The sequence below is a fragment of the Myotis brandtii genome, unplaced genomic scaffold (assembly GCF_000412655.1).
Source record: "Myotis brandtii unplaced genomic scaffold, ASM41265v1 scaffold112, whole genome shotgun sequence".
NCBI lineage: Eukaryota > Metazoa > Chordata > Mammalia > Chiroptera > Vespertilionidae > Myotis > Myotis brandtii.
The window spans coordinates 5448028-5457718 of NW_005353838.1; the positions used below are offsets into that span (position 1 = coordinate 5448028).

Sequence of the window (9691 nt, forward strand, 5' to 3'; positions counted from 1 at the left end):
GCCTTTCTGATTAGTTCCTATGTGGGGCATAAGAGTGAAACTCCTAACTGCGGAAAAGGCGACCTTCTAAGCTGCCTAAAGTCAGAAGTATTGTCAATAACACGTTATCCCCCTTTAAATTAGTTTAGGTCAGGTATTATGTTACCTCAAAGCAAAGCAACTCCAAATGAAACAATGAATTTATTAATCCATTCTCTAAACTCATCTCAACTTCCTGTATTTGTTGTTAAAGTGGCATGACTATTGTTAACAAGATAACCAATGAGTCAAGAATGTCAGTAATTTACCATAACAAGCCATGTGAAACCCAAGTGGTGTTCCTGTTTGGCAGGTGCCTTCATGTAGTCATTCAGGGACCTAGGTCTTCTTCAGTCTTGTGGATTTGGCCTCCTCTTTCGGGCTCAGAGCCTTCTTCATTCATCAGGAGATGGGAAGGAGAGTGGAGAAGCACATGTGGGAGGTTTTCATGGGCCGGGCCTGGATGGGGAACACATGGTTTCTGTTTATAATCTTTGCTCAGAACTCAATTACAAGGTACACCCAATTGCAAGGGAGGCTGGGGAAGTGTTGTAGCTGTGGCCCCAAGAGGAAGAGGAAGCTACACTGGAGCTCCAGGTTTAAAAAATATCGTCATTTGTTACTTATTCTCCTTGAGTTACCTTCAGCCAGCCATCAAGTCCTGCTAGCTTTTATTTTGTGATGGTTCTTATCTGTCATTCTTTCTTCTCCGTTCCAGTTTCTTAATACAGTCCCACCTCGTGTTCTCCTCTGCTCCAACCCATTCTGCATTCCCCTCTGCCAGGCTCCTCAAGGTCAGCTGCTGCCTTCTCCAGCTTTGTATTCTCAGTGCCTACAGGCACCTCATAAGCATCAAGAAATGTTTGCCTTGTGAAAACCTGACAGACTAATCTTCTTCTCCTTTCTTCTCCGTTCCAGTTTCTTAATACAGTCCCACCTCGTGTTCTCCTCTGCTCCAACCCATTCTGCATTCCCCTCTGCCAGGCTCCTCAAGGTCAGCTGCTGCCTTCTCCAGCTTTGTATTCTCAGTGCCTACAGGCACCTCATAAGCATCAAGAAATGTTTGCCTTGTGAAAACCTGACAGACTAATCTTTCTTATGCACCAATTTCAGCATGTCAATCAGCATGCTCAGAAATCTTCACTAGATCTTACCCTGTCAACTTTGTATTTATCTACTTGCCTTTAAGCACTCAGGCCATTATTTCGATCCTACTCTAAAATCTTCTCTGCCCCCCAGGCCCAGCTCCAGCCCAAGTGGGTCCTGTCTTCTGGGTGCCTGAACATACCACTGTGCCTTTCCTCAATGCTCTGTTTCCCTCTTCCCTCTGTCTTTCCAAATACCACCTTCCCTCAAGGTCTGCCCAGGCCCTGCCTCCTCCATGAGGCTTTCCCTTTCTGCTCTTGCCTCCCTGACCTTCTCTGAACTCTGGTTGCCTGGATTGCTGATAAGCAGGGTGATCTTATGTTCTTGCTTCTCAGAAAGAGCCCTGAAAGCACATGATCTGTCCTGTTGTCAGACACACTGGACTCAAGATACTGGGCATGAAAAATAGACGAAGATGGAGCTGCTCTGATTGCAGTGAGATGGGCAGAGATCAGTCCTGTAGCACCACACCTCCTGCCCCAGCCTCTTCTTGCAGCTCATTGATCAAGTCCAATCCCTTCATTTTACAGATGAGGAGACTGAGGCACCCTGAGAGGCAGCTTTGCCTAAGATCATATCTGTGCCAGAGAAATAATTAGAACTCACAGCTTCAGATTCCCAATGCTGGTGTTCTCTCCTAGCAGCTGCCTCCTTTATATTTTGTCTTGCTTTGGTCTCTAGTACTGCTGTGTAGGAGATAATAAACTCTATAGGACAACACTTGCCTGGTAGCTCTCACTATGGATGAGATTTAAATGATATTAAATGCTCAATTCAGACTTATTAACTTGAATTCAATTTTATGTCACAGGGTTTGAAATCTAGTGAAATTAGCCAGGGTCTGTACTAAAACTTGAACCCAGTACACACACACACACACACACACACACACACACACACACAAACACACACACACACACTAGAAAGGAACACAGAAATACGAATTTAATTTGGTGGTTGGCAGAACTATGGGTGAGTTTCTTTTATTTAGACGCCATTTAAGGTTGGCAATTCAATATAATTTACTGAAGTCTAGTTATATTCAATGCAACTGACAGCCATTTCTCCCCCTTTATTCTCAATTTCCTTTTTTTAAATGTATTTTTTTTCTAATTTTAAAGTTTGCTGATTCCAATGTTCTGTCTCCTTTCAAGTTCCCCCTAATCTCTCTTTTTCATTCAAAACGACCCCAGGCAATTGAGAGTCTAATTCACATCAGAAATTTATTATTAATAAAATCAGTGAAATGAAACCTGTAATTATTTACACCATAATTTTAAACATGGTGGAGCATCTGCAGAAGTATGGACGTTGCCTGAAGGGTTAGAATGTGCTTATTCCATGTCGATATGCAGCACGAGTAAATCCCTTTAGATAAGATGACTGTTGGATCTCAAAGACAGAGAATTCTTCAATTATGTTCAATAATAATATAAATCAATTTTTCAAAAAAAGACCATCCCCAAAGGACAGAGAACAAAGGCAAGAAAGAGGCTGCTTTGAAGAAAGGTTTGAAAGAGACATGGGGTAGGTGTGGCTTGTGGCTGGGAGCAGGCCAAGCTAAAGCCATGGGGTCTAAAGACGCTGGCATCACAGAGCTGCCATCCTTTGAAAGGGGGATTCTATGACCTTTCTTCACTAGAACCAGGGATGAGGACCAGGAGCTATGTGTGTGTGAGAGAGATATTGGTCTGATGTTTTTATTTCTCAACCCTGTTAAGAACTGGGGACAGTTTTGAAGAACCATCCTTAACAAAACTTGCCAGATCACAGTCTAGTGCAAGGAGAGGAAATAAAATGCTGCTTTCAAAAATTTAAATTACAAGGAAATTGAAGAGTCATCTACAGGTAGTTCTTATGGGCCTTGTCTGGAATCTTCTTGTGTAGGCCTTGTTGGACATGGGGCCTGAAGTGCCCGGTAAGGTTGAGCACGTTGTGCGCTGTACAAAAGCCAGGTTGAGGTGGTGAATCAAGCCTGGCTCTACTTACTTGGCTCTGTACTGATCTGAGGCTGCCTCAGCCCAAAGGAAGGGCACTTTAATCTAATTTACACAAAGCTAGATTGCCAAGCCAAGTGCCCAGAGGGTATGCCCTTGTCTAATTTGCACAAAGACACTGAGTAGGCTCACAGTGGCCTGGGATGGGGAAGGCTGAAAAGACAGGGATAACAATACAGGAGGAAGATAACATAGAGAATTTAATTGTTGGGAAGAGAAACCTTCAGAAAATGTTACAAGATACTGTATAATCTATTGGCATTACTGCCAGCATTCCATCCTCCTATTCCCCTCTGCTTCCTACCCTCCATCCTCAGTGATTCCTTTAAGCCCATGGCTTTGGCCTCCACTTGGATGCACAGGACTTGCAAATTTCTATCTTCAGCTCCAATTTCTCTCCTTAACTCCAGGACCATCTGTCCAAAAACCTATATTGGAAATATCTACTTGGGTGGCCCTGATGCATCTTAAACCCAATATGTACTAAACTATATTCATTATCTCCCTTCACCCAAACTTGTTCTACATTCTTGATCTTCCAGATCCTTATTCTCCTCTTTATTTCCTCTGCCAATGCTGGGTACAGGTCTAATAGCATTATAACAAATCTCTCCTTAATATATTCTCTGCATTTCCTGCCTCTAATCTTTCCTCAATTTAATATGTCCTCCACATTTCTGCCACAGTAATTGTCCTAAAAGGAAAAAAAATTCTACCTCTCTCCTTAAAACTCTGGTAGAAAGATCCTTTTTGAGGAAAATGTCTTATGATCTGGTCCCTGTATACCTCTCTCCAGCCTCAATTTCTACTTCTACCCCCTTCCTGTTTTATAATAACTGACCTGGAGCGTGCTACACTTCAGCTCTTTATGCCTTCCTCCTTGTTGATACCTCTGCCTGGGGTGTCTTGCTCTCCTTGCCTACTACATTTTATTCACATTCTCACTTCCTCTTAGAGGATTACTCACTCTTTCTCTTGTGCTACCTCAATGCCTTGTACTGTTTTGAAACATATTTCTTTATATATCAACATTCCCTTCTAGATGGGGTTCTGTGATGGTTAATTTTAGGTGTCATCTTGACTGGGCTAAAGGATGCTAGGAAAACAGCGTTTTTGGGTGTGTCTGCAGAGGTGTTACCAGGAGAGATTAGCATCGAATTGGTAGACTGAGTAAAGAAGATAGCCCTCACCAATGTGGGTTGGCATTATCTAAACTATTGAGGTCTTGAATAGAACAAAAAGGTGAAGGAAGGAGGAATTTGTTTTTTGCTTGAGCTGGGACATTGATCTTCTCTAGACCTAGGGCACCGGCACTCCTGGTCCTTCCATCTCAGAATGACGCCTACAGCATTGAACCCCGCCCCAGTTCTAATGCCTTTGGACTGGGATTGAATTATACCAGAGGCTTTCCTGAGTCTCCAGCTTGCAAATGGCAGATTGTAGGATTTCTTGGCCTCCATAATTGCACGAACCAGTTCCTATAATAAATATCCTCTTATATGTATCTGTCTATTTATATATCTTATTGGTTTTATTTCTCTGGAGAAACCTGGCTAACAGCAACTTCACTCCGTGAAGTCTTGGTCATCTATAGGTAACCTGTGCCTGCAAGTTTTTGGCTTCGTCAGCCTGTGCCAATGTATACGTCCTATTTTACTCGAATGGAAATAGCACAAGTCCCCTCCAGTCTACCAGAAATAGGCATTCTTTCAAATGGCCATTTGTCTATTTTTGAGAGGTTTTTAGGGGACCACTTTAATCTCACCCCTACTCTGGTTTGGGGGTGAAGAACACCCATGCAGCTACTAGCCTACAACTGCTACCATCCTTGGAATTCAAAGGTCAAACATAATCTTAGAACCCTCACCAAATCCCTGGTGGGTCTCTATATGGAGAATTTCTCAGCATCTCCAAGCTAGTGATAGACTACTTGACCCAAGACCACTAAATCATTGGCTGCCTATGACCTATATGGCCGGTCCCCAAAAGTTTACGTTGGCAAATCAGATGCTCTTACTTGGAATTTGAAGTTTAAAACACTGAAACATGTTGCCAGTTGGTAGCAGAGGAAGAATGTCAAAGGATGCTAAATGGTAGTTCCAGGACCCTGGTCAACCAAATCATGGATAAATCACTGTAGTCAGAAGCCAGCAAAACTGTGAGTGAGTAGGGAAGTCCAGCTGGGGAGGTGTGGAAAGAAGCAGACGTATGGAGAGTAACAGCAGCAGGGGGGAGCTTGAGACCTTCTGCTGCTAATGTCTTTAAAAGACACCTCAAATCCAGAACACCCTGAGGCTTTAGTTCCCATCCTGTGAGGACTGCTGTGTCATGGCTCAGTGTCAGTGAGATCCTGTGCCATCCCTGTCTCCTCCTTACCTCTTATTTATTCTTGCAGTAACAACCCCTAACCCCCAACGCCCCACCCCACAGTAATCAGATTGAGTTGATCTCTGTTCTTTCCATATCAACAAGCTGAGACTGTACCCTCAGCTTCTGGGTTACTGTTACTGGTCCAAGTTACAATTGCTTAACTTTCTGTCTTAGGGTATGTTTTTTCCACGTGGCCCACCCTAGGAGCCCAATTAACTCTCATTGAATGACACCATAGGGCAGGGGTCCTCAAACTACGGCCCGCGGGCCACATGCAAATACAAATATTGTATTTGTTCCCGTTTTGTTTTTTTACTTCAAAATAAGATATGTGCAGTGTGCATAGGAATTTGTTCATAGTTTTTTTTAAACTATAGTCTGGCCCTCCAACGGTCTGAGGGACAGTGAACTGGCCCCCTGTTTAAAAAGTTTGAGGACCCCTGCCATAGGGATTTTAAAAAGAGAAAGAGCAATATAAGTTGCTGTGGTCAAGCAAAGCTTCCTGGAAGAGCGAGAACTTTCTTGGGAGATGGCTAGAGGGGAGATATTGCAGGCCTGAGACAGAGCACGTAAATAACCCTAGGTCATGCTAAGGAAAAGGTCGGTTAGAGAGCATTCATTTGAAATTGTGTGGGAACGCTGAAGGCATGAAAGTCTCTCATGAATTTTCAGGCTGCCAACAACCCCTCTCCAATATCCCCAAGTCATCACTTGGATTAGTCTGACCCCAAAACTTGGGAACGACAAAGAATGACTATTAAAGAAATCACACTGCACCATGGAAGATGGAAAGGTAAAATTGTGCTGTAATAATCCTGCAGACAGAATAAATGTTGTAGTGGATTATTATGTTGTCTAAAAACAGTCTTTGTGAATGGGGAATGACACGTGAAATTTGCAGCCATTTACTTTGCAGCGCTTCCATTTCCATTTATCTGGAGTGATGGGTACTCCGTTCCAATGCCTCCCCTTTTCCGTCATCTTGGCAGTGGGAAATAACCTGACAGGTGCACTCGGGAACTCTCTCAAGGTACAGCCGCCAGAGTTCTCCAGAATTCTGGAAAGTTCCACTTCTTCAACTGTGATGGAGAGAGAGAGAGAGAGAGAGAGAGAGAGAGAGAGAGAGAGAGAGAATGGGTAGCACTGGCCAGCAGCCATGGAAACAGACATTTGTGAAAAGGCATTTATGCAGAAATAGCCCAAGGGTGGGGAAGATACTTGAGGGTAAAGTAAAACCCTTTAATATGCTTGAGCTTTGTAAACTTAAGTGTGGCATATGTATCCTCTAAACCTAAACCTCCCTAGCATTTTAAATTAACTTTTAATATTTTTTTTACTTTTGGAAACTAATAATATACCCATTTTGTTGGTTGATTTGCTGGCTAGGCCTGTAACGTTTCCTAAGAAAGTATCTCCACTGTTTGCCTTGGTGCTTTTGCTCATGCTGTTTCTTGGCCTGGAAGCTTTTCAATTCTCCTCACCCTGCAAGGCCCAGGCAGAGCTTACCTCCCCGTGCCGCTTCCCTATCAAACCCAGGGGAAGTTTTTCTTCTCTTACTATGTGCCAGGACAGTCATTAAATCTGTGCAACGCGGGGAAGGCACAGCATTCACCATAGTCTGCCTTGGATCATTGTCATATTCTTCTCTTAAACCATTGCCTGCATCTGTGTTTGTTACCTACGTTTGCCAGGCCACAAACATCTGGGGCTTTCACAGAAAGGTAACAATCGGTATTGTATTTCTCAGGCGTTGTCCTCACCTGCAGAGGCAGGTCCTTCTGCCTCCCTGGAGTTCATCCGCTTGAGTTCTGAGGATCCCCTGGGTAGCCCATGTGTGGCCCTGAATACTGTCCTCTGCATCCTGCTCTGACTCTGGTCAGTGGTGAGGGTTCCTGGTGAGCCAGTGGGGAGGGCTTCTGGTGAGCCAGTGGTGAGGGCTACTGGTGAGCCAGTGGTGAGGGTTCCTGGTGAGCCAGTGGTGAGGGCTCCTGGTGAGCCAGTGGTGAGGGCTCCTGGTGAGGGTTCTCTGACTCTCAATGCTTGATGCCCACAGAGATCTGGGAACTTGCTGCTGCCGCTGCCTGCAGAGCCCAGGCCCACACTGAGCTGACACTGCCCTGCCTCTTCTGCGCACATTGTGGGAGTCCCTCAATGGGCTGCCCTGAATTGGCCTCTCAGCTGAGTTGGGGAAAACCCCTGATTTTCACTGCTGTGTTGTTTTATGGGACTTTGCTCCCAATGTTTTATAGATTTTTAGCTCCAGTTGGGGGAAACCCCTGATTTTCACTGCTGTGTTGTTTCATGGGTGTAGACCAGTAGGACTTTGCTCCCAATGTTTTATAGATTTTTAGCTCCAGAGCTCTTCTCATTTTCTTTGCTGTCTCCTCCTCTTAGAATGCAGCGGGAGAGTCCATTGAGACTGTACCTTCAGCTTCTGAGGTACCATTACTGGTCCAAGTTACAATTGCTTAACGCTCTGTCTTAGAGTGTGTACTTTCCAGGAGACCTCTCAGTAATAATATGCTGCAGGCAGGCACAGGCTTTGACCCCTTCCCCCACAGAAGCCTTGCAATGAACTTATGAGCTTGGTACTCCTGTATCCAGTTGAAGAAGCTAAAGCCCAGAGAGGTTAAATAACTTGCTAAAATTGCCTAGAAAATTAGTGGTAGAAACAGGCTTCCGGATTCCCAGTCTAGCGTTTCTTCCTCAGACCAATGACTTCCCAGCTCTTCCTCTTTTTATTTTTTTGTCAGTTTTAAATTTTATCTCATTAGCTTAAAAGGTGAATAATACGTCTTTCAAACTCATTTATTATTAAACTTACTAAACTAATTTATCTCAATATGTTTACATAGAGCACAGATACAGGATTTCAGGTAACTTATGGTAGAGGCGTAGTCCATTTAAAAATAAGCTTCTTTCTTCCACAAATACTGCATTGAAAGGCAAAACAATTTTCTTTTATACTGCATAAGAGCTAGATGCAAACTTTTGATGTAAATTTATTTCATTGTCAACTCTCATGCTAAAGCTGGGAGGCACAAATGTTCATAGTTCAGTTACTAGTAAATGATACAAACAAAAAGCTTCAGTTTCTCTCAGATACAAATCAGAAACCTCCATCCACGTCTCTTACAGTAGTATGTCAGACTTGATTGTCTTGCCAAGTCACTTCTTTCCTTTCCCTTTTTTTACTTCTTTCTCCTTGCTGAAGAGTTTGGTCACTATCTCCTGCTTTTCGTGTCCTTGTTTTTAGTTTAGGAATCATTTCCGCTGTATACAACATTACTGACTTATGTGGTGGGACTTGTACAAGACAGAGGCTGCCAACTTCCTGTTTGAGTTGAACCCGGTCTCTGCCCCTGTACTGAGCATTACGATTCCGTTCTCTGGAGTACATTTTTTTTTCCTCACAAAATGCATTAAATCCAATGGCTGAGTGCACATCTTAAATCTCTGTAGCTGTAGGCTTTTCAACAGCCTTACTTTTGGGGATTTGCCTACCCTCCGAGATGATCTTCTTGTTATTTAAATAAGCAGGGTATCTATATACATATATAAAAGGCTACTATGCAAAATGTCCCCTCGGGAGTTCAACCTGGAGACCGGGAGTTCAATTGCTCGCTATGACGTACGCTGACCACCAGGGGGCGGTGCAGAATGAAGGAAGGCCCGGGCCGGCAGCCGGGGAAGGGAGGCCCTGGCTGGCAGCCAGAAGGCCCCAATCGGTCCTGATCACCTGTCAGGCCCAGGGACCCTACCCATGTACGAATTTCGTGCACCAGGCCTCTTAATACAAATAAACCTGTCTTGGCCGGCCGCTGTGCAAGCCATCTCCGCCCGTGCCCACCGGGCTGAGACCCACCAGATCTTCCTCTTTTTAAAATCAAATATGTCCCACCCTGGCTGGGTAGCTCAGTTGGTTAGAGCATTGTCCCGATGTGCCAAGGTTGCACATTTGATCTCCAGTCAGGACACATACAAGAATCAACAAATGAATGCATAAATAAGAGAGTAACAACAAATCGATGTTTCTCTTTCTCAAATCAATCAATAAAAATATTTAAACCAAATATGTCCCTTTCTTCAAGTGGAATCATTCAAGAAGCCCAACATATAAAGCAAATATGGGTTGGCCAGTATAGGTGTGTGTCAGCCTA

At 43.9% G+C, this 9691-nt stretch overlaps 1 protein-coding gene across 1 annotated transcript; it reads right to left on the bottom strand.

The window, feature by feature from the left end:
* Window positions 1–8604: 8604 nt before the first annotated feature.
* LOC102253842 (signal recognition particle 19 kDa protein-like) lies at window positions 8605–9365 on the bottom strand. The gene is made up of 3 exons (XM_014547245.1): window positions 9319–9365; window positions 9013–9076; window positions 8605–8940 (listed from the first exon to the last, which is right to left on the bottom strand). The coding sequence occupies exons 1-3, from the start codon at window positions 9363–9365 to the stop codon at window positions 8677–8679; spliced, it is 375 nt and encodes a 124-aa protein (XP_014402731.1). The 3' UTR covers window positions 8605–8676.
* Window positions 9366–9691: the final 326 nt, after the last annotated feature.